This window comes from Podarcis pityusensis (assembly GCF_964106645.2).
Source record: "Podarcis pityusensis genome assembly, chromosome: 7".
In the NCBI taxonomy this organism is placed as follows: Eukaryota; Metazoa; Chordata; class Lepidosauria; order Squamata; family Lacertidae; genus Podarcis; species Podarcis pityusensis.
In genome coordinates this window covers 2,319,226-2,343,257 of record NC_138031.1, presented here as the reverse complement: position 1 = coordinate 2,343,257, position 24,032 = coordinate 2,319,226, and the positions used below count along the sequence as shown (strand labels likewise).

The window sequence follows — 24,032 nt, the reverse complement described above, 5'->3', positions numbered from 1 at the left end:
AGGGGAAGGCCAGAGGCATGGTGGTCAAGATGTTCAAAGGGCAAGGAATCGCAGGTGGACCCAGGGACCGCTTGGGCTTTGGGGCAGTGAAAGAGGGGACCTGCTTGCAGCTAGCTCACTCTCTTCCCTGGACGGTGCCAGGGTCAGCTTTTGCCCGCTGGGCACCCCTCAAGATGTCTTGGACTATAAACCCCATCAGCCTCATCCAGCAGAGGATGACCATTGTTCATTTCTCTTTTTTGAAGACAGAGGTCCTTTGGCTGGGTCGGGACGATATGGGATTGGGGGGGCAACTCCCATCTCTTTTGGAGGCACAATTAGTGCCAGCACCGTCCGTTAAGACTTTGGGTGTAATCTTCGACACCTCCCTTTCCATGGAGGCACAGATTGCAGCTATAACAAAGGCGGCATTTTTTCATCTCCACCAAGTTAAGCAGTTGGCTCCTTACCTCTCTCGCCCTGATCTGGCCACAGTGATCCACACGACAGTCACGTCCAGACTGGATTATTGTAACTCTCTCTACGCAGGGCTGCCCTTGAGACTGACCCAGAAACTCCAGCAGGTGCAGAATGCCGCGGTGAGACTGTTTACGGGGTCTTCGCTGCGAGATCACATTCACCCAGTGCTATACCAGCTGCACTGGCTCCCAGTGAAGTACAGGGTCAGGTTTAAGGTGCTGGTTTTAACCTTTAAAGCCCTTTATGGCCTAGGACCCTCGTACCTACGGGACCGCCTTTCCTGGTATGTCCCACAGAGGAACTTACGGTCTTCAAATAAAAACATCTTGGAGGTCCCAGGCCACAGAGAAGTTAGGCTGGCCTCAACCAGAGCCAGGGATTTTTCAGCTGTGGCCCCGATCTGGTGGAATGCTCTGTCACAAGAGACTAGGGCCCTGCGGGACTTGACATCTTTCCGCAGGGCCTGCAAGACGGAGCTGTTCCACGAGGCCTTTGGCCAAGGCACAGTCTGACCCCCTCCTCTGGTAATCCACATTAACCCAATGCTTGCCATTAATTCGCTTTTGAATTGATTTTAGAATGAATTGATTTTAGAATGTATTTCAATTATTTGAGTGTGATTTTATGTAAACTGTGTTACTTTTATTGTTGTTAGCCGCTCTGAGCCCGGCTTTGGCTGGGGAGGGCGGGATATAAATAAAAATATTTATTATTATTATTATTATTCCTCTCTCACGGGAATTGTAGTCCAAGACATCTGGAGGAGCGCCCAGCGGGCAAAAGAGTGGTTGGCATCAGAGACTCCTCACCTTGGAGAGCACGAAGCGGTCGTTGCTGCGGTGGCCTGGCTGGTCCGGCTTGTAGCGCATGGTGTGGAAGAAGAGCGCAGACATGATCTCGGCCGCACTGCAGCAGGAGGTGGGGTGGCTGGAGCAAGAGGGCAGGAGGCAAACGGTGAGAAAACGGCAGCAGCCGGAAGGAGGAGGGAGAAGCCGCGCTGGTCAAAGGCTGGTCAGGGAAACCTGCCCAAGTCAGTCCATGGCGAAGCAAGGACTCGCCTGCGTCCTAAGCATAGTGTATGCCAAGCCCCAGGTTGCAAGTTTTTTATTATTATTAAAATATATATATATATATATATATTTTAACCAACAACCAAAACACAAACAGTGAAAACAAACAGTGAGAACCCCCAGGCAGCTGATACATTGGGTATACATAATCAATATTCAAATCAACCATATGGACAATTCTATATACCTTAACACTCCTCCCTCCACAAGATTTAACCTTTAACATTTTAATTGCCCCAAATTGTTCAAAGCTGCCCAAATATGCAATTCCAGCTACGAGTGGGGAGAGGTCCTCTCTTACAGGCTAGGTAGCTCACAGATGGCTCCCCCTTCCCTCCTCCAGAGGAGACCCATAGGAACTAAGGGGAAATGTCTGGGAGGGAAGTGATGGAAAGTCCTCTTCCTTGCACCCCAGGGGTTCGAACTGCTCGTCTCTAGCCTGATCTAGCAGACCCTTCTTATTCTGCCCTCGATACGTCCCCAAATCTCCCACAATTAGAAAAATTACAGGGTCCCAGTGAATTACCCAGAGTTTGAGGCGCAGGTGGCGCGGATGGAGTGAATCCGAAGGCGATTGGCAGCATCCCGAAGGGTCTGCAAGGTCTTCTCCTCCGGCTTAGGGTAGCTGCTGGCCATGCTGATGTCCTCCCCAAATCCAGGCGCTACAGAGATTGCCTCCTTCACTCTCGTGTCCTTGTGTCCCGGTTTTCCGCCTGCAGGAGGAAGCAAGATTGGAAGCAAACAAGAGGCGTGCGAGATAGGCAGAGATCAGATCATCCCACAATTGGCAGGAGACGGGTGCATTGCACAAGGCGAGCACTGTCTGCAGGCGTGGAGAGCAGTCGGCTGCAGCTGAGCACATGATCCTGGCCTGTTTGCATTCTGGAGCCAGACTCATGATCTCTGACCCACCCTCCCCACACACCCACTCCTGGCCTTGTGATAGGAATTTTAAGGTCTTAGATATATTAAAGGTAAAGAAACTATTTCCTACTTGAGCAGGCATATGTAAAGGTAAAGGGACCCCTGACCATTAGGTCCAGTCGTGGCCGACTCTGGGGTTGCGGCGCTCATCTCGCTTTATTGGCCGAGGGAGCTGGCATACAGCTTCCGGGTCATGTGGCCAGCATGACTAAGCCGCTGCTGGCGAACCAGAGCAGCGCACGGAAACGCCGTTTACCTTCGCGCTGGAGCGGTACCTATTTATCTACTTGCACTTTGACGTGCTTTCAGACTGCTAGGTTGGCAGGAGCAGGGACCGAGCAACAGGAGCTCACCCTGTCGCGGGGATTCAAACCGCCGACCTTCTGATCAGCAAGCCCTAGGCTCTGTGGTTTAACCCACAGCCCCACCCATGTCCCATTTGGTCTTGATCTACAGGGCGGCAATTTCAACAGTCTTTATAAGGCCTTGCGCGCCGTTGTTCTGGATTCCTCCTTTCCTGCATGTGAGGGGAGCACCCTGTTGCAACATATCAATAAAGATCAAGCTTATTAGCTGCTCTGCTTCTCAATATTCTCTGGTTGGCCTCTGTTATTTTCTCCTACCAATAGAGAACCTATGTAAGGACTCTATCCGGGCTCTTGCATACCCCATAAGGGAAAAGGGCAGATTTTTGTTTACAGCAATTCTCAAACTGAGCAAATGTTTTCTCTGCAAGGTCAAAGGAAAACGGAAAAACCTGCCCATTGTCTTTTCATTCACAAATCCTGTCTTAAGTGTCTGTGTATGAATAGGGTGAGCCTGTGACCTGGCTCAGGAACTAAGTATTTATCTTTACAAAAGACTGGCCAGGCTCCCCAGGGTATCCAATCAAGTGACCATTAAACAGGTAACCTGGCAGATAGGAGGTAACCAAAGCACTCAGATTTCTGCTGTAGACCGCCTTTTCTGAGATGTAGGTATGATGTATCTGGGGGGTAGTCTTAGGTTACACCCCTTCTATGATGTATGTATGATATATGGAGGGGTGGGTCTGGAGCTCCAGGGCAGGGCATTTAAAATGTCTATATAAGGCCTTGTGCGCTATTGTTCTGGGTTCCTCCTCCTCTCCTGCGTGTGAGGGAAGCACCCTGTTGCAACAGATCAATAAAGATCAGGCTTACTAGCTGCTTTGCTTCTCAATGTTCTCTGGTTGGCCTCTGCTATTTTCTCCGACTGATGGAGAACCTACAAAGGACTCTATAAGGGCTCTTGTGTCCCCCATAAGGGAATAAGGGCAGATTTTCATTTATTACAGTTCCAAGGTTCTTAGCTGGGGCAATCAGAAGAAGATCCACCATTTGACTGTTGATTCCAAACCCCAAAACGTATTTTATACAATTGACTTTTATTTCTTTTCTTTGTATATTGCACTGTTGTTTTATTGCTATGGCTGATGACTGACATAAATATTCATTCATTCTTGTCTGCCCAGCCAACATTGGAACCCGGTACGTAAGGACTCTATATGGGCTCTTGGGTACCCCATAAAGGAAAAAGGGCAGATTTTGCTTACAACACCTTTGGCCCCAAGGCTTGTGAAAGACACCCAGTGGGCGATGATGGAACCTCCTACCTCCAGGGTGGAGGTGAAACTAGAATAGCTATTGCAAAAAGCTGCCACCGGCCCATTAATCTCCTTGCACAAACCGGACCAGAATTTGGCCCTGATCTCCACTTGCAACATTAGCAAGTGATAGGATCTGCAAGCAACTCCCTTGGGGAAAACTGAGCTGGGGAGAAGCAGTTTTTGTGGCCAAAAAATACAATAAAAGCGGAGCTGGAAAACCATTATTATTATTATAATAATTATTATTATTAGCCACCCATCTGACTGGGTTTCCCCAGCCATTCTGGGTGATTCCAACAAAATATTAAAACACACCAAAAAAAACCTTGTCTTCCTGATAGCTACTGAGGTTTTTTTTAAAAGTGCTAGGCAGGAAAAAGTTTGTCCTAAATCTATGAGAAAAGGCCTTGGGGTGTAGAGAAGACGTCTTTATTCTGCTTTATTGGGGCAGGGAGGGTTAAGAAATTAACTTAGCTTTGGGGCTTTTTTGGAGGGATCTTCAAGCCACTGAACCTTCTTGTTGAGTCACTACAAGAAGTTTTGCAAGGAGAAATATATGCAACATTACAAAGTAGAAAAAGAATAGAGATATCAGTTATGAGATGTAATAGGGAAAATAAGAAATGTATACTGAGAGATTAGATGGGAGAATTTTCAGACAGGATTGGTGGAAGTCAAAAGAATTGTATAGGATGTAAAAGTATGTTTAATTACTGTTGAAAACGGTATGTTAAAAAAACTAATAAAAAATTTTATATATTAAAAAAAAGAAACTTCTTGTTGAGTCACTGGGAGGTGGGGGGCGTGTTGATGGGGAAAAGGGGCATTTTAGGCCATTGCCTTTTCTTTTAACAGTTCCAGGAAGAGCCTGGTCATCTTTTGTTGCATTTGAAAGACGAGGCCACGATCTGTTTTGCATCCATTGCGCTGCTTGCAATGGAGGTGCCCATCTTGCCTCCCCAGGCAGAGAGCTTCCTGCCTCGGGCGCAGTCTACCTTAGCAAAAAAAAAAACCCCTCATATATTTTTCTTTTAAAAGGGTACCTTCGCAGCCACATTTTAAACTTTATCCTAACTGGTGGGGTGTGTGACCTTACAAGTGACCTGGCTTTTTTCTGGCCCACGTAGGACCCATCTGGATAGTTGGCCTTGGTGAAGATTTGACCTTTTCAAACCAAAAAAGTTTTTGATTTAAGTTTCTACTGAAATGAGGCTGCATTTTAATGTTGCATTTTAATCTGGTTTTAAGTTGTTGTTGTTTTAATTGTGAAAAGTTTTTATTATTAAAATAATTCAGCATTAATACACACATATTGCGAATATACAAGCATACATTTCATACAATCCTTAAAAATGTTCAAACATACCTACACTCAATCCCACAGATCATTCCTTTTCCCATCACCATCCACCACCCCTCACCCCACCTTTGTGCTAGACTTCCAATCTACTCAACTGCAATTTCTTTCCACTTCTATTACTTTCTTTCACACACCTTTAAGTTGCATTTTGATCCATGGTTATTATACTTGGTGTTAGCCGCCCTGAGCCTGGTCTTGGCTGGGGAGGGTGGGATATATAAATAAAATTTATTATTATTTATTATTAGAGCAGGAGAAAACAAGTTTGCTCCATCTTCCATGGGACAGCCCTTAAGATATTTGAAGATGGCTCTCGAATCTCCTCTCAGTCTCCTTGGCTGGGGAGGGCGGGGTATAAATAAATTATTATTAATAATAATAATTATTATTATTATTATTTGCAATGCACCAGATCTGCTGCCCCCCTCCCAGCTCTGCCCCCTCCAGCAACTTTGCTCCATCATCTGGGATTAAATCCCCATTTTTATTTTTTGCAAAAAAGAGAGCCAAAGATCCCCTCCTGCTCACCTGGACGCAGCTGCCCTCCAAGCACGTTTCTCCAGCCCAGGAGGCGAGGGGCGCAGGCGCAGGAAGCGGGGCGGGCTGCTTACCACCGAGTTCAAAGGCGCAGACGGGCCGTTTCCCAAGCCGGAGGCGGGACTTCCGGGCTGCTTTTGAAGCCATTTCCTCCCCTCTTGCCCACAGGGCGGAAGCGGGCGCCAGATCTCCCAGGAAATAGCAGTACATAGCCAAGATTCATTCATTCATTTTATTTCATAAAATTTAATGCACTTCTTGAGTCTGAATTTCAACAGCCGCCACTCATCTGTACAGTGTAGGCTAGATGATATAATCATATTGGGTTGTTTTTGTTTTTATTGCCTGTTATTATATTTATTTTATTGTCTATTTCATGTTTTCATGTTGTGATTTTCTCCTGCAAACTGCCCTTAAGACCTGCAGGTAACGGCACCATCCAAATTTAATAAATAACAACAATAATAATAGTGTATATGCAATGAACAGTGCTATGTACTGAAATAAATAAATTAAGGTCTTATGTATATAATAAAGGTTCATAAATGTACCAAGCAAACACATACATAGATATATAGGCCACATGTCTGAAGCTGCACAGCAGAGCAGCCATGGAGCCATTTTGACTCCCAGGCTGACCAGGTGTTTTCTCTGCAAGGTCCAATGGAAGAGCCGCCCCATTGTCTTTTCATTCACAAATCCTGTCTTAAGGGGTATGTCTGTGTTTGAATAGGGTGAGCCTGTGACCTGGCTCAGGAAGTAAGTATTTATCATTACAAAAGACTGGCCAGGCTCCTCAGGGTATCCAATCAAGTAAGCATTAACAGGTAACCTGCCAGACAGGAGATAAACAACGCACTCAGATTTCTGCTGTAGACCGCCTTTTCTGAGATGTAGATATGATGTATCTGGAGGGTGGTCTTGAGCTACACTCCTTCTGTGATGTATGTATGTTTCTGGGGGTGGTCTTGGACTCCAGGGCAGGGAATTTAAAATTTCTATAAAAGGGCAGGCACACCTTTGTTCTGGGTCCTCCTCCTTTTCCGTGTGTGAGGGAAGCACCCTGTTGCAACAGTTCAATAAAGACCAGGCTTACAAGCTGCTTTGCTTCTCAATATTCTCTGGATGGCCTCTGTTATTTTCCCCGACTGATGGAGAACCTGCAAAGGGCTTGTGTCCCCCATAAGGGAATAAGGGAAGATTTTCGTTTATTACAGTACGACAACAGGTTTACAGCAAGATGATCCACTTTTCTTTTTGGAACAACTCACTTTGTAAAACCATTCACAATATTTTCTTTTGTTTGAAACCTGATTTGTACATTTGATTTTTTTAAAAAAATAAAAATATACTCTTATTATATTATAGAATAAATAAATGCCCAACTATACAAGCAGGAATTAAAGTAGAGGTGCAGATGCCTCCCTTTGAGAACGCTTAGAAGAGCTTATATGAAGCTGAAGACCTGCATAATTTTAGAACAGGGATCCGCAGCAGCAAAAGCAAGGAAAACTCATTTCTTGGGGCAATGTAATGTTAACACATGTTGAGCTCCTGTTTTTTGGAACTCATTGTACTATCACCTGATATTAGATACAGACCCACAGTGTTAATTTTTACACATGTACTTCCACAGAGTAAAGTAAAAAAGGTAAAGGATCCCTGAATGGTTACGTCCAGTCAAAGGCGACTATGGGGTTGTGGCATTCATTTCACTTTCAGGCCGAGGGAGCTGGCGTTTGTCCACAGACAGCTTTCCAGGTCATGTGGCCAGCAGGACTAAACCGCTTCTGGCACAACGGGACACCATGACCGAAACCAGAGCAGCACACGGAAACACTGTTTACCTTCCTACTGCAGCGGTACCTATTTATCTACTCGCACTGGTGTGCTTTTGAACTGCTAGGTTGGCAAAAGCTGGGACAGAGCAACAGGAGCTCACCCCCATTACGCGTATTCAAACCGCTGACCTTCTGATTGGCAAGCCCAAGAGCCTCAGTGGTTTAGACCACAGCGCCACCTGCGTCCCACTTCCACAGAGTAATGTGCCTTAACTCATGCCAGCTATCACAGGCAAACAGCACAAGGCATGATGTCTCTCTGAAACATGCATGATATTGAACCGATGGATTCAGGTTACAAGAAATGAGATTCTGACTCGACAGGAAGAACTTTCTGAGGGCAAGAGCTGAGGGTAAGAACAGTGGAACGGACTCCCTTAGGACTCTCCATCCTTGGAGATTTCTAAGAAGTTGGATAGCCATCTGTCGTGTATTATTAACTGAGATTCCTGCATCACTAGATGACCCTCAACGGCCTTTCCAACTCTATGATTCTCTAATTAACACTACAGTTGTACCTTAGAAGTCGAGTGGAATCCGTTCCGGAAGTCCGTTCGACTTCCAAAATGTTCAAAAACCAAAACGCGGCTTCTGATTGGCTGCATGAAGCTCCTGCAGCCAATCAGAAGCTGCGGAAGCCCCATCGGATATTCGGCTTCCAAAAATAGTTCACAAACTGGAACAGTCACTTCCGGGTTTGCGGAGTTCGGGAGCTAAACGATTCAAGAACTAAGCTGTTCAAAAACCAAGGTACGACTGTATTTCAGTTTGAAGTGAGTTTACTAACTAATTTGAGAGCACCAATCACACCATTTTCATCGATCTCTAGAAGCTGACTCAATGAGTTATCTGTCGCCTTTAGCTCATGACCTTTGCCACTACATTTTATATCTGCAGAACAATAAAAGGAACTGCAGGTGTTGGAGCTAATTTCTACTATTAACACCATTCTGTCTACAACCATACGTGAAATAAGTAAAATAACCAAGCAAGTATTAGAAATCACCCCAGAATTGGCCCTACTAAACATTTTCCAAGACAATAATGCCCACTTACATCACAAAGAACTCATAACCCACCTACTTTCAGCAGCCAGAAGCATCATAGCCAGAAACTGGAGAGACCTGTCAGGAGTAAGCATGGACCAATGGTACCAAATAGTCTGGGAAACAGCCCTACTAGAAAAAGTCACTAATAAACTGAAACTGACACGGGGACAAATAGAAGAAGACGCCTTCGCCCCGGTCTGGCTCCCCTTTATCACATACACAGCCCAACAAGACAATGACAAAAATCCACCAACAGCATACAAATCAATATGGCTAACCTGATCCAAAACACCCTCCCACCCCACTCACACACGAAAACAAAGACCACCACAGCCAACCACAAATGAACAGCCACACCCTCGGCCAACCCCAACATCTCTCACCACCAAAGGAACACAAGTGCACAGCAGAGAACCTCCACAAGCAACGCTGACACCAAACCCCACATATATTAAGTAAAATAGAAACATCACCACCCGACCCCACTCATCTTTCCCTCCCTCCACCTCTTCCCCCCTTTTCTTCCTAATGTTTTAACAAATGAAACTGATTTGTAAAAATGTTACATGGGGGGGGGAATACGAGAGAGAGAGACATTGCACACACTTTTGTAAATCAAGAAAATCTTTAATAAAAGAAATAAAAATAAAATAAAAACCATTCTGTCTGACCAAACAGTGACCTTTGCATCTCGGTCCCATTACTCCTCAGTAAAGCAAGCTAAACTGGAAAAGGGAATTTTTGCACGGCATTTATTAATGGATGAAACAATTGACAGAGCACAGCTTGACTTCTATAATTGGCATTGCCGACAGACTTTTACTACACTGGTTTCATTTTTTCCTTTTGTGACTGCGATGCTTGCCTTCATGTCTGAAAGAAAACGAAAAACATCATTATGTAAGTCTTTAGCACTCCCGATACAAAGCGACCCAAATCCCTCAGAAATCTACCCTTATTTTCCATGAAGACTGTGGCTCAACCTTTCTATCCTCATCCCCATTGAGATGAAGCTGAGATACACAGCACTGCCTCCACTTCCATTCCTTGTTACTCTGGCATCACACAAACTCCACCCAACAACTGTAAATATTCTGTTAGTAAGATATTTTAGGTATGGGTATTCCCTTTTTGGCTATTCTTAGGCCAAGCTACATATCACGCAGAAAATCCATTTTAACCCAATTGCAACTGCAGGAATTTGAACTTGCTTTCGGCTGCATGGAGGTACGTTTTAAACTCTTTGACACCTATGCCATTTAGAAAATCGCTCCCAATTCCTACACAAATTGCTGTTTGCACCTTAGAGAGATAGAATATGGTATTTTTCTCTAATAGGGCAAACTTGCTTTGAATTATTTTTAATGTTGTTTTTCTTGTTGCAACCTGCCCTGGAACCTTGGGATGAAGGTCAGGTAATAAATACATTAACAACAACAACTTACGGCTGGAGCATGGTGTACGAAATTTTGAGACACACACACGAGATAGGTACATGTATTTGAAAGGTAAAGGTAAAGGGACCCCTGACCATTAGGTCCAGTCGTGGCCGACTCTGGGGTTGCGGCACTCATCTCGCTTTACTGGCCGAGGGAGCCGGCGTACAGCTTCCGGGTCATGTGGCCAGCATGACTAAGCCGCTTCTGGCAAACCAGAGCAGCGCACGGAAACACCATTTACCTTCCCGCCGGAGCGGTACCTATTTATCTACTTGCACTTTGATGTGCTTTCGAACTGCTAGATGGGCAGGAGCAGGGACCGAGCAACGGGAGCTCACCCCGTCGCGGGGATTCAAACCGCCGACCTTCTGATCGGCAAGTCCTAGGCTCTGTGGTTTAACCCACAGCGCCACCCGCGTCCCTTGCACGTATTTAGGATAGTGCAATAAAGTGCATAACATGTGCCTTAGCCCTTGAAGAGCTGTGCAGATGTTACAGACAAGTCTAGGAGGGGTAAAATAAAGAGTATCTGAACGAACAAAACACCAGCTGTCGGGCGAAACTGTTGGGTTAGGTCTGAACTGGGGATTTAAGCAGTGCTTAAGCAATAGACGGTGTGACAGGTAACTCGCATCTTATGCTTATTTGACATATACAATCTCAGCTTTGTGTGGGTGGAATGAAGGAAGGAAGGAAGACTGGAGAAAATCCACTCTCCATTTATTTATTCTCCCTGCAACTGCAAACTTACCCAACTTAGGGAAGACGGTGCAAGAGCTCTAACAGCATCCCAGAGCCCTTGCATCTCCTTCCCCGAAATTGGGTAAGCAGATCTCTACCTTGCAAGGATTGGGGGGCCAGATCCAGGGGTTCTTGGCTTCATGAGTTTTTGCATTTACGTGTGGATCCCAGGAACCAAACCCTCATGTGAGATAATAACAATAATAATAATATTTTTTTATTTATACCCTGCCCTTCCCGGTTCAAAAACCAGGCTCAGGGAGGCTAACAACAAATTTAAAACACTTAATTATAAAAGCAGCATAAAATGCAGTATAAAAACATGAATAACAATAAAATTCAAAGTTCAGAAATCAATTAGATAATCCCCAGGGCTAGCTGGTTGAATTGGTCCTACTTGGGCCAGCGAGGAGACCAGGGGAGAATTAGCTGTGGGGTCTCAGAGCGGGTGATCTTCATAAAAGGGGAGGGGGAGGGAAGAGAAGGGAAATAAAAGATCAGTCTGAATTCAAATTAAAGGCCAGGCGGAATAGCTCTGTCTTACAGGCCCGACGGAAGGAGGTTAAATCCTGCATGGCCCTGGTCTCCTGCGACAGAGCATTCCACCTGGTCGGAGCCATCACTGAGAAGGCCCTGGCCCTGGTGGAGGATAGTCTGACTTCCTTAGGGCCCGGGACCTCTAAACTATGGTTATTCATGGACCTTAAGGTCCTCTGCGGGTTGCATGTATTTGCAAGCCACTCTGTGGCACGTTCAGCTGAACCTTGATATAATGTTTGATGAACACGGTGCCAATCACTGGAAGTCAAGAGACCAAGGGCAGTACTCGCCTCGCTTTTTTCCTTCGGGACTCCTTGCCTCTCTCTCTTCCCCGACTCCTTTTCCGTTTGCCCGGACTTCGGCTGGAATTCCTCTTATGGCGAGAAGAATCAGCATCCTTTGAACTTCCACTAGACTGTCTTGAGTCAGCCGAGGTAGATCTTCGCTCTTCTTTTCTAATAAAGAGCGCGGGTGCATAATTGCTTTATTAGAGTACAGATCATTTAATTTAGGGGAAATAAACTGCTATGTCTGTTTTTGTATGGTCAGCAAGTCAGTAATTAATAATCTGGAAAAGATGCTGACTTGGTAAACAATCACGTCTGCAAAATACTGCAGCCTTGTCTTCCTCTGAAAAATCGCAAAACACCTCCTTACAACGGGAGAGAGATTTTCCCCTAGCACAACATATGAGCCCCAAACCATTTTCACCAGCATGGTATATCCCTCAAATCACAATGGGGGATTTAGTGGGAAGAGGAGGAGAACATTTTTGCTGCCCAATCTTGTGTTTGCCACTCGCTGTGGAAGAGAGGAAAGTTGTAAATAAGATTGTACAAGGCAGCCCTAGAGAATTTAGCATTTAAGGAGAAATGGGGGAGAAATCAGCTAAGGGATTCATGAAACGGTGGGGCATTAGTGCACAAAGAAGGGGCAGCACAGATGATTTCTGGAAGACTCCTAAAAGTCCCTGAACTTCTAGAGATAGAATATCAGAATTGTAGAGTTGGAAGGGACACCGAGGGTCAACTTGCGCAGGGGTCAGCAACCTAAGGCCCATGGGCCACAAGGGCCTATGGGGGTCGTTTATGTTGGGATTTCAGTTCCCACAAGCTGCCAGGAAGTAGCAAGAGCAGCAAGGTTGTTGACATCAGGTGATGTCTCTCAGCGTGAGAAAGGAAGTCTGAGCCAGTTCTCAGACAGTCCTGAGTGTAACTGGGGTGGAGTTACAGTTAGGTCTTCCGCTTCTGGACTGAAGCAGTGTTGAGTCACAGACTCTGATGCTGGACTGCTCAGAGAGAGCAGACATGTGTGTTTGTGTGTACAGTCGAATAAAGTAGCTGGAGACTACAGACTGCCTCTTTCTTCTGTGATGGATTGCCAGGAGAAAGTGAGTGTGCTTCTCTCAAAAGGGAGGAGTCACTTATTAATGGCCTCTCTGGACTGAGGAGGATTCCTGGGTTCCAGCCAGAGAACGAATTCCGGATAAATGCCCTGGTGGATCTGGGAGCTGGCAAGCCTCCTGGGTGGGCATTTTTCCAACAGTTTAACCGGCCCCTGGACCCGCGCCGCCCGATGGGGGGGGTTGGCTCCCGTGCGCCACACTAAACCGGTGCGGAGCAGAGCAGGGACCGCCTTCCGTGACGCTGGCCAGCTTCCCATTGGCTGCAGGAAGCTTGCCGACCCCTGATCTTGCACAACCCCCAGCAATGCAAGAATTACAGCTAAAGTATTCCTGAGGGATGGCCACCCAACCTCTGTTTAAAAAGCTCTGAGGGAAAGTGTTCCACCTTCTGAGTGTTAGAATTCCTGCTCCATGACTGCAGTCATGGGATTTTTGTCTATCACATGACGGTATATGTTTTGACTCCACAGAGTGGGAAGTGACGGAGACAGGATGTTTGTGTTACTGTGTTCTGTGAAGTGGGACTATTGTCCTTTGTTCTTTTTCTCTTTGCTGTCTGATGCTAGAGAGAGAGGGAGCCATGTTGCAGTGCTCCGTGTGTGTTTATATGTAAATAAAGTAGATTAGCCAAAATGCTGAGTTGCCGAGGTCTGTTACGCAGCTGCGCAAACTCTGCGGGTCCCTAAGTGTGCCAATGTCTGTGGGCATCGGTCGCTGTGATGTTCGGGCTGAAGAAAGCTTTTGAAGCTCCCGAACGATCGACCAGGAGGGAGGGAACACGCCAGTCGGGCATGTGTCTCTGCCAGAGTCCTACTCGAGTGTAGGCTGAGCTCCTGACACTGAGGGGGTCAAACAGCTCTTAGTGTCAGAAAGTTCTTTTTCAGGTTAATTGGAATCTCCTTCCGTGTAATTTGACTCCCTTCCAGCTCGTACAATTCCTGTATTCCAGAGTTGACCTGGCAAAGCTGCAATCCTAAGACCATTTGCATCAGTTCACAAGGTACAAGTGTCCCCGCGAGTGTTTTGTAGCGACGGTTCTTACCTTCCTGCAGACTTAGAGGAGTTTTCGTCTTCGCAAGATTCTGCGTTCCTGTTCTCCTCCTGCCAGTGAGCGGCAAGCTCCTCCATGTGCACGCCAATCACATCCCTGATCACCTGGGCAGGGACCACAGACAGGAGTGGAAATCAGGCAAACAGTGAAATCTCAGCTGGGCAGGAGAGCTTGCCAAACGGTAAGGTGATCGGACGCTTCCTTAAAATGCACATTTATAAGGCAGCTCAGCCTAAAACATTGGGTATACTAGAAATCATAAACCACTTGAGTTTAATAAATAAAAAAATATTTTTTATACCCCACCCATTTGGCTGAGCTTCCCCAGCCACTGTGGGCGGCTTCCAACCAAATATTAAAATACAGTAATACATCAAACATTAAAAGCTTCCCCAAACAGGGCTGCCTTCAAATGTCTTCTAAAAGTTTAGTAGTTGTTGTTCTCTTTGACATCTGGTGGGAGGGCATTCCACAGGGCGGGCGCCACCACCGAGAAGGCCCTCTGCCTGGTTCCCTGTAACTTGGATGTTTTGTGCCAACTGAGAAGTGTTTTGATTCCTGCAAGGATACCCATCGTCTCCCCATCTCCCCGGAACTCACCTCTGTGTAGGATTTCTTGGTAATGTGGACATTCTTCGCTCTGTAGGACTGACGTCGCCTTTTATAATCCCGCATCTCTGCGAGAATTTCAAGGTGGGATTTTGGACCTTTCTGACCGTCATCTGAAGTCAAAAGAAGAAGAGGTTATTTTATTGCATTAGAAACATCAGCTTTAATTCACAGATGGTGTACAATATCTGTGGAGGTAACTTCACCAGACATGCAACACTATGTCAAGGAGTGTTGCACCGGCTTTCCCTGACCTTTTGCCTTCTTGGCTAGAAAACAGGGTTTTCCCCCTGACCTTTTGTCCTCTCACAATTTTTTTTTAAAAAATTTTTTTTATTGATTTTCCACATTTATGACAAATATAACATATAATACACACAAAAGAAAGCACATTACAATACTAAAAGAAAATAAAAATATAAGCACTTATTACTTCTAGAACCCATTTTAACTTTCATTGTTATCTGACTTCCTCAAATCCCCTCTAACTGAATTTCATTCTATCACCTTGTAACAGTTTTCCAAAATCCCCTAATAAAATTAACTCCTTCAATTTACTATCTTCTTCTCTTTTCAATTTGTTTGTTAGACATATCGCTTGGCTGGAGCATGGCGGGGGACGCAGACGTAATCGAGTATTGGGGGGAACATCTCAGGGAAACACCTGCTAACACGTGTATTTGCTAATGCTGGAAATGTGCTTAGATGGAAATACATTAAGTTCAGGTCGGTTTCACTACTGTTTCCAATTTTTGACCTCTGCTAATAAAAGGAGCCGCGGCAGAGCTAGCTGGCAGCTTGCTTGGAGAATGCTTGCCAGCTTGCTCACGCACAGCTCACCTGCATCCAACCTCCTGTCGTCTCCGTTATTCCTACAAATATCACTGGGGGAAATGGAAGAAAATACAACTTCAAAAAGACCGAGATAAGGTAAACGACTCGACTGTAGGTGGAGAGATCTAATTCAATCAGGGGAACCTGCCTGAGCAAAAGCGTACCAAATCCAACCCCACCTTTTGTGACTTTCAAATGTCACACAGAGTACAGCTGTAACGGTTTCCCCCTGACCTTGGTTGACTTTTGCTGCCAGGTCTACGAAGAGATCGCTGTCGTTTTCTGCCAGCTGGGATCTCGACCTCTGCTTCTTCGTTTCAGCGAGGACGTAATCGTAAATGGCCAGGCGGTCGGCTTGGGTCAGGTCGCAGACGTAGCGCTTGTGGTTCTGTGGGACTTCGACGGGCAGGAAGGAATAGGTACCTGGAGCATTCAAAACAGACACATGATCTGAAGCGGAGGGCTGTGAAGAACACACGGAACTCGTGACACAAGAATCAATGTACTGTACCATAAAATAAGACAGTACTGTAGATGATTAAAATTAAAATTAATTTTCTTACTTACTTGCTCTGATGAGAGTCATTGTTTGGATGGGGGGCTTTTATCCATTTCCACAGTCACACAATCAATCAATCTGTAGCTGAACTGGGTTCCACACAGTCACAAAAACAAATCAACCAAAAAAAGCTCCCAAAACAAAAACGCAAAATAAAGAGCGAAAACGAAAGCGCCAAACTTAATCCGTTCCGGAAGTCCGTTTGACTTCCGAAATGTTAAAAACGAAGGCGCAGCTTCAGATCGGTGCAGGAGCCCCAGAAATAATAGCTGACAGCCTCATCGGATGTTTGGCTTCCGGAAAACGTTTGGAAACCAGAACACTTACTTCTGGGTTTTTGACGTTTGGGAACCAAGGCGTTTGAGAACCAAGGTACCACTGTATGTACATTTAGCAGAACTAATAATGCTGGCTGGTTCAGAGTCTGGCTCGCTTCCATAGATCAGGCTGCATGTCAGCCAAAAGGGAAGGCTTATATAAGGAATGACTGAGCCTCAAGAATATAAGCGTTTTCAGGGCATTCCAAGAAACGGAGATAAAATGGGAAAGCCAGAAATCGCTGTATAAAAACATTCTCCTGCATACAAGCAGACAAGACCCAATAGGAACCAAGGATGATTGTCACTTCCAAATCCCTACTTACCTGAACCATAACTTCCACTCTCTTTAGCAATGGCTTGTTTAATGATGTCAAATTGCAGATTCTTGTCTGCAGCAAAATAAAGGAGGACATATAAGAATGCTAACTATATTTAGGACACTTGGAAGTCTAAAGACAGACGATTCAATCTGCAATACCCAATATACATTAAGCAGCACCTGACACGGTTTTAAAAGCCATTCACATTCTGAGATCAGAAATTTTAATTATGCAGCATATAAAAAAAGATTTTCTAGACCTGTTTCCCTATGGATATCTTTAATATTATTTAATATTTAATATACATTTTAATGTATTTTTAATCTTTGTTGGAAGCCGCTCAGAGTGGCTGGGGAAACCCAGCCAGATGGGCGGGGTATAAATTAATTTATTATTATTATTATTAATAATAATAATAATAATATTCTAGGCTCCTTGGACTAAATGATCACAAAATCAGTGAACAACATAGCACCCAAATTTCAGATAAGCTATTTGTCTTATTTATAAAAATAGCTGTTTTTATAAATGTGACTCCTACCCACAGAGGTCATTTGGGCTTCTAAGGACACAGATGTATCCAGGAGAACCACCAAGCTATGTACCTGCCCTTTCAGGGGGAGAGCAACCTATCCAGAACAAGGAAATAGGCCTATCTTTCAAGCACAGAGACCACCTACTCACAAACCCTCAATTTCCCCAGGAAATAAACTCAGTTTATTGGCCCTCATTCAGTCCACAGCTGCACTGACACACTGGCCCAGAGCTTGATTATTCTGCTAACATACAATAAGAACCATGTCGGCTGTGCAATATTTTACTTTATCTTCACTGCCACATTCGCACTCACCCATCTGCACGTGAGGGATCTTTGCTTTCTCTAAGAAAAAAGCAGAATCGTACATTGCAGCCTGCAAGACAAAAGGCAAATAAAAGATGAAGCCGCTCAGTAATCAGTGATTGTCACCAGTGGATATTCTCTCAGCTACAGAAGTGGAACAGAACTCAACACTCTCCCCAATGTGGCTAATCCAGTCCTCCTCATTTGTATGTAGCGTTCCCAAAGCAAGGAAGGATTGGACTCTGATTAACAGAATACACAGGAGGCTTGACCAGCAAAACTCTGGGAGGAGTGTGTATAATAATAATTCCTCTCCACCCCTCGGCCCAGGTCGTTTTATTCACAAAAGAACTTTTTACACAGTGTTTGTAAGAACCAATCAGATTTCCTCTGAGCATTTAAAAAAAAAACCCACGTGGGACAAAGTTAAAGTTAAAACTACAAAGAAACTATTTCCTACTTGAGCATGCATAGTAGTCCAGAGTAAATAAAATAGGAATAAAAGGAGGAATGCATTCAGCAAAACCCCAGAGGTCATAAACAGGAGAGACAGGATGGGTAGTATTTACCATCTCCTTGTGAACTCTCTTCCTGGCCCTTAAGATCTATCTAAAGATTAAACTACAGTGGTACCCCGCAAGACGAACGCCTCGCAAGATGGAAAACCCGCTAGACGAAAGGGTTTTCCGTTTTGGAGGCGCTTCGCAAAACGAATTTCCCTATGGGCTTGCTTCGCAAGACGAAAGCCCATAGGGAAATCTCCGGGGACCTCTTTTAAATGCTAGCGGTGGGGAGCAAAGCCTTCCCCCCCCCCTCCGGCCTTCAGAAGAGGTCCAGGAAGGCTGGCGGGGGCCGAAAGGCTTTGCTCCCCACCGCCAGCATTTTAAAAGCAGTCCGGGATAGCAGGGAAGCGCTTCCCGCTATCCCGGACGGCTTTTGAAGGCAGGAGAGGTCCGCGAAGCCTGGGCGCGCTGATCTCAGCGCGCGCAGGCTTCGGCATGCCGACAACTCTCCGCAAACAGCGGCAGCGCTGCCGCTGCTCGCGGCGAGGTCCGCGAAGCCTGGGCGCGCTGATCTCAGCGCGCGCAGGCTTCGGCATGCCGGCAACTCTCCGCAAGCAGCGGCAGCGCTGCCGCTGCTCGCGGAGAGGTCCGCGAAGCCTGGGCGCGCTGATCTCAGCGCGCGCAGGCTTCGGCATGCCGGCAACTCTCCGCAAGCAGCGGCAGCGCTGCCGCTGCTTGCGGAGAGGTCCGCGAAGCCTTGGCCGGACAGCTTTTGAAGGCAGGCGGGGGGGACAAAGACTTTCGCCCCCCGCCAGCCTTCAGAAGAGGTCCAGGACCTCTTCTGAAGGCTGGCGGGGGGCGAAAGTCTTTGTCCCCCCTGCCTGCCTTCCCAGGGGCTTTTAAATCGCCCCGGACAGCGGAGAAGTCCTCCGCTGTCCCGGGGCGATTTTAAAATGCCGCCCGCCAGCATTTTAAGATCGCCCCGGACAGCGGAGAAGCCCTCCGCTGTCCCGGGGTTTTTTAAAATGCTGGGGTGGGTGGGAAGAAAAGCCCTTGTCCCCCCCCCAGCCTTCAGAAGGGGTCGGGGGACAGACTGTCCCCGGACCTGGTCTGAAGTCGGTTTCCCTAGGAACGCATTAATTGATTTTCAATGCATTCCTATGGGAAACCGTGCATCGCAAGACGAAAAACTCGCAAGAAGAAAAAACTTGCGAAACGAATTAATTTCGTCTTGCGAGGCACCACTGTACATCAAAGCTACCTATCATCTTTATGTACTGAGGATGCCTGATGAAGCAACTGGCCTGTGTTCCACAATGCTTATACGTGCCTGTCAGGCGTAGAGAAAGCAAATGGCCAAGGTGAAGAGGCCTGTGGGATTCGATCAGAAATTATTGTCAATGAATCAAACCCAGTCGACACAATGCAAAATCACCTCCTAAATCCAAATGCTTGTGCTGATTTGAAAGTTCTTGGCTCTAGTAGACACATTAGTACATTAATAAATACTAACACATTACTTAAACTATGCCATTTATTATGCTGAACCTAAGTTGCACATTTCCCCCCATGCGTTCTTCTTCCTCTGCTTCGCAAAGCGACCTTCAGTTCAATGTTTGAAGAAAGCAGGTTCCTCAAGAAACGAGACCAAAATAAAGGCAGAGTTTGTATAACATTCAGATTTAGTTCCAAACTGAGCTTGAATTTTAATCATCATCTCATGCGAGTTTTTAAAAACTCGGTTTTCTTTCATCCTATTCTGAAGAACACACCCTGGGTGGCAACTTCAGAAGTTTGAAAAATAGGAAGCGACTATTGTTTTCGAGAAAAACTAAGGAGTTTCCCTCCCGTTCTAGAATATGAATAATCCCCACAAAAAGGAGACTAGCAAAGAGTATTACCTCCTCCTCTTTGGAATAATCCAGTTTTCTCAGCCTACAGGACACCATATGCTTCTTCAGGGAAGATTTGGGCATTTGGTGGTTAGGATCATATGGGCAAGAAACTCGCTCACACTGCAGGGAAACAAAACATTTTATGCGTGAAACAGAGTGGCAAGACTCCTTCAGGAAAGCGGACAAATTTCATAGTGGAACAGGAATTCGAAAAACATTTCCCTGGCTATCTCTTCTCTCAATATTAAAACTATCAGACAATTTAATGTCACCAATTAGCTTCAAGATAGCAACCCAAAAGCCTCTGGTAAAATAAAAACCCTCAGATCTGGAGCTCTGAGAAAACTAAAAAAAAATTCTGGGGATGAGTCCACAATGAGTTAAAAAAGATGTTTAAATTATCCATTGAAAAGAAGCCAGAAGCATATTTGCTAGGGATTTTAGGAAAGGACATCCCACAAGATAAAAAAAAGTTATTTTTATATGCCACAGCAGCAGCCAGATTAGTATTTGCTAGAATTTGGAATGGAGACAGTATCCCCACAAAAGAAGATTGGATAAACAAGCTATGTGAATTCATAGACCTGGCTAAATTAACGGCAGCCATAAGACACCAGACAAATCAGAAACTCAGCTTGCAATGGCACTGTTTTGAGGACTATGTGAAAAAACACTGTTCTAGGGGTAATATATTGATATGCATAAACTAAGTTTGTAAAGTTGATTTTAAGAGACAATTGAAAAAATCAATTTTGGATTGGAATGAATAATATGTATGGGACGCAATGATAATAAGATTCTAATATATAAAGAAAGTCGAATTGAGGTGGAGGGAAGTCATACAGGTGTAACCTTAAGTTTATTTCTTTTTATTATTTCATGTCATAGCAAGTTTCTAGAGTCTACATTAGTCTTTGGAAATTGTATTTCTAAAGGAACTTTTGTTTGCATTACTAAGTTTGTTATGAATTTAAAAAATCATTTTAAGTTAGAGTTTAATAATTATTTCACTATTAATATACTTCTTCTAAGTTGTATTTCACTATTAGTATACTTTTTCTTAATTGTATTTCAGTTCAACAATCACTTTGATGAAATACATAATTTGTTATGTGCAAATGGCTTTAGATACCTATCAGGTCCACAAATTACCATATAGCATATATTCAACACAAAAAACAGCAACAATTTGTTGTTGGCAAAGGACAGCTGGACATAGAAAGGGCCCCATTACCTTCAGTAGCTTAGAGCCTCATCAAACGTAAATCTGGCCCTGATGACAAACTCTCCATGTATCTGCTGGACTGCATAACCCAGAGGTCGGCAACCTAAGGCCCATGGGCCGGATGTGACCCAAGAGGGTCGCTTAATCGGCCCATGAACCGACCCCAAACCGAGCCACCTGCTCAGTGAGTCCCCGTGCGCTACGCTAAACCAGCACAGCGCGGTGCAGGGACTCTCTTCAACGGCTCTGAAAATCGCTTCTGCACATGCCCAGACGCAGGAAATCGCATCTGTACATGTTCACGGCACCGAAAACTGCTTCTGCACATGCCCAGACACCGAAAATTGCTTTTGCACAGGTGCTGTCTCGCCAGAGTGGTGCATGCTCTAGTTATCTCCCGCTTGGACTACTGCAATGCGCTCTACGTGGGGCTACCTTTGAAGGTGACTCGGAAACTGCAATTAATCCAGAATGCGGCAGCTAGACTGGTGACTGGGAGCAGCCGCCGAGACCATATAACACCGGTCTTGAAAGACCTACATTGGCTCACAGTACATTTCCGAGCACGATTCAAAGTGTTGGTGCTGACCTTGAAAGCCCTAAATGGCCTTGTTCCAGTATACCTGAAGGAGCGTCTCCACCCCCATCATTCTGCCCGGATATTAAGGTCCAGCGCTGAGGGTCTTCTGGTGATTCCCCCACTGCGAGAAGTAAGGCTACAGGGAACCAGGCAGAGAGCCTTCTCGGTGGTGGCACCCGGCCTGTGGAACTCCCTCCCATCAGATGTCAAAGAAACAAACAACTATCTGACATATAGAAGACATCTGAAGGCAGCCTGTTCAGGGAAGTTTTTAATGTGTGACATTTTGATGTATTTTTTATCTTTGTTGGAAGCCGCCCAGAGTGGCTGGGGAGGCCCAGCCAGATGGGCATGGGCAGGGTACAAATAATAATAATAATAATAATAATAATAATAATAATAATAATATATTCTGCTCTGTTGTAATCTTACCGGATTTCCAAGCCACACAGCGAAGGGAAGAAGCATCTTCTTCTCAGGGTTCTCTGTGCCAGCAGCCATGCTTTGTAGGGGCAACCCGGGCTCAACTTCCTCCAAACTCAGGTGAATTTGTGATGACGCAATGCCATCCATGCTCCTGGCAAAAAAAAGGTCCCATTTTTATCATTCAGTGGAGTTGAGAGAATAGAGCAAAAGAGCAAAAACGGTTTAGGCCCAAGATATCGGAAGGACCTCTGGCTCCCATGGGTGTCCCAGCACGGTGAACAGCACAGTGAAAGATGGGAGAGTGGACATCTGACCGACTGTTAAATTAAAATAATAATATCAATAATTACTATTCCTACCCACTCTTCATGCAAGGTCCCGGGGGGGGGGGGGGTTGCAAACAATTTAAAACATGTTACAAACCCTGCAGTTTTATAAGGGTACATATTTAAAGCAGAAGAACAAAGGAGTAAATTCAATTAATTTGGAATATGCAGAATTCTTTTTTTAAAAAATTAAGGAACTGTAGAAAGAGGGGGTAGTTTTGAAATGTTAAAATGACTGTAAAATTATAGAAAGGTATAAAATTTAAAATCATAAATAAAAAAATAAAAAATGTTACATTTTTTAAAAACAACAACCCCGCAATTACAAAAAAAAATAAAATACAGCCACACACACAAAATCTAATAAAAAACAGCCTCTGATGAAAAAAAAGAGTTCACACCGTTGCTTATATTAGATTTAGATTTCCAATCTTTCTGCATTAGAAGAGCTTAGGGATGCTTTTAATGTTTAACAGACGATTGTATTTTAATATTTTGTTGGAAGCTGCCCAGAGTGGCCGAGGAAACCCAGCCAGATGGGCAGGGTATAAATAATAAATTATTATTATTATTATTATTATTATTATTATTATTATTAAAGGATGGTTCATCTGGGGATACGAGAGCCACTTTCAAATATCTCAAGGGCTGTGACATGGCAGAGGGAGCAAGCTTGTTTTCTCCTGCTCTGGAGGGCAGGACTCGAACCCAAGACTTCGAGTCACAAGGAAAGAGCTTCCAGCCCAGGAATAACTCTCTGCTTGGCAGTGGCATGAAAATGTGTTATATTTTCTATTTAGGCGGTGGACTCTCCTTCCTTGGGGGCTTTTAGGCAGAGCTTGAGCGGCCCCCTGCCATGGAGGCTTTAGCTGGGATCCCTGCATTGCAGGGGGCTGGACTAGAGGACCTTTGGGGGGTCCCATTCCAGCCCTACCGCCCTCTGATTCCCGACCCACCTGGAGGCTCCTCTGCCTGGCAGGAACCGGAAGCGGGATGGGCTGACTGACCATGGAGTTCGGCGGGAGAGACGGGCCGTCCGGATGTCCGAGGGCGGGACTTCCTGGCCGGGCGGAAGTAGGATCTGCAGCCAGGAGTCGACATGGCTGGTGATTCAGCTGTGCGGCTGCAGTTGTGAGCGGGCGCTGGTGCTGGGGCCGTGGTGCTTTTATTACAAATATATCTCTGTTTCAAATGTAATATACATAAAGGATTGCTGCTGCTGCTGCTGCTGCTCGACAGAGAGGGCTCCTTTTTAAAATTTATCTTTTATCTATGTCATTTTCAATTGTTATTGAGATTAATGTCTTTTTAGATTTTATGACATGTGGAAATTGTTTTCCATTTGGCTGTGTAGCTTTTGATGTGTTTTATTGATTGTTTGTGACATTTGTTATGTTGGTAATTATGTAAATCATAATTGTAATGTTGTAAGCCGCCTTGACCATTGTTTTAAATATGGAAAGGCGGCATACAAATAAAATTATATATATATAATTTAGTGTGTGTATATATTTGCATCATGTATGAATACATGTATTAATGCTTAATTGC

The 24,032-nt window shown here is 45.0% G+C and overlaps 2 protein-coding genes and 1 long non-coding RNA gene across 3 annotated transcripts in view; 1 reads left to right on the top strand and 2 right to left on the bottom strand.

The window, feature by feature from the left end:
• LOC308480790 (transketolase-like protein 2) overlaps positions 1–6,091 on the bottom strand; it is a 32,119-nt gene extending 26,028 nt beyond the window's left edge. The window contains exons 1-3 of the mRNA XM_081012649.1: positions 5,969–6,091; positions 2,056–2,242; positions 1,269–1,386 (exon numbers count right to left, since the gene is read on the bottom strand). Coding sequence (XP_080868775.1) covers positions 1,269–1,386; positions 2,056–2,165 — 228 coding nt within the window. The 5' untranslated portion in view covers positions 2,166–2,242; positions 5,969–6,091. The remainder of the gene's footprint in view (positions 1–1,268; positions 1,387–2,055; positions 2,243–5,968) is intronic.
• Positions 1–24,032, top strand: part of LOC308480979 — a 171,657-nt gene that overhangs the window by 4,978 nt on the left and 142,647 nt on the right. The gene's annotated exons all lie outside the window — the stretch shown is intronic.
• On the bottom strand, positions 9,474–23,739 carry SNRNP48 (small nuclear ribonucleoprotein U11/U12 subunit 48). Its single transcript, XM_081012769.1, has 10 exons — positions 23,438–23,739; positions 22,162–22,306; positions 19,931–20,044; positions 17,536–17,596; positions 16,689–16,754; positions 15,721–15,909; positions 14,644–14,765; positions 14,035–14,147; positions 11,878–12,042; positions 9,474–9,740 (listed from the first exon to the last, which is right to left on the bottom strand). Exons 2-10 carry the CDS (start codon positions 22,300–22,302, stop codon positions 9,701–9,703), a joined length of 1,011 nt encoding a protein of 336 aa, XP_080868895.1. The 5' UTR covers positions 22,303–22,306; positions 23,438–23,739; the 3' UTR covers positions 9,474–9,700.

Bases quoted from the DNA above. Each gene is read 5' to 3' on its own strand.
- SNRNP48 (XM_081012769.1), bottom strand. From the start codon at position 22,302: ATGGATGGCATTGCGTCATCACAAATTCACCTGAGTTTGGAGGAAGTT. The intron at 14,148-14,643 runs GTGAGTTCCGGG...GTCCCTGCCCAG, and splicing joins CCAAGAAATCCTACACAGAG to GTGATCAGGGATGTGATTGG. The intron at 12,043-14,034 runs GTAAGAACCGTC...GCTCTTTATTAG, and splicing joins TCCTCTAAGTCTGCAGGAAG to AAAAGAAGAGCGAAGATCTA.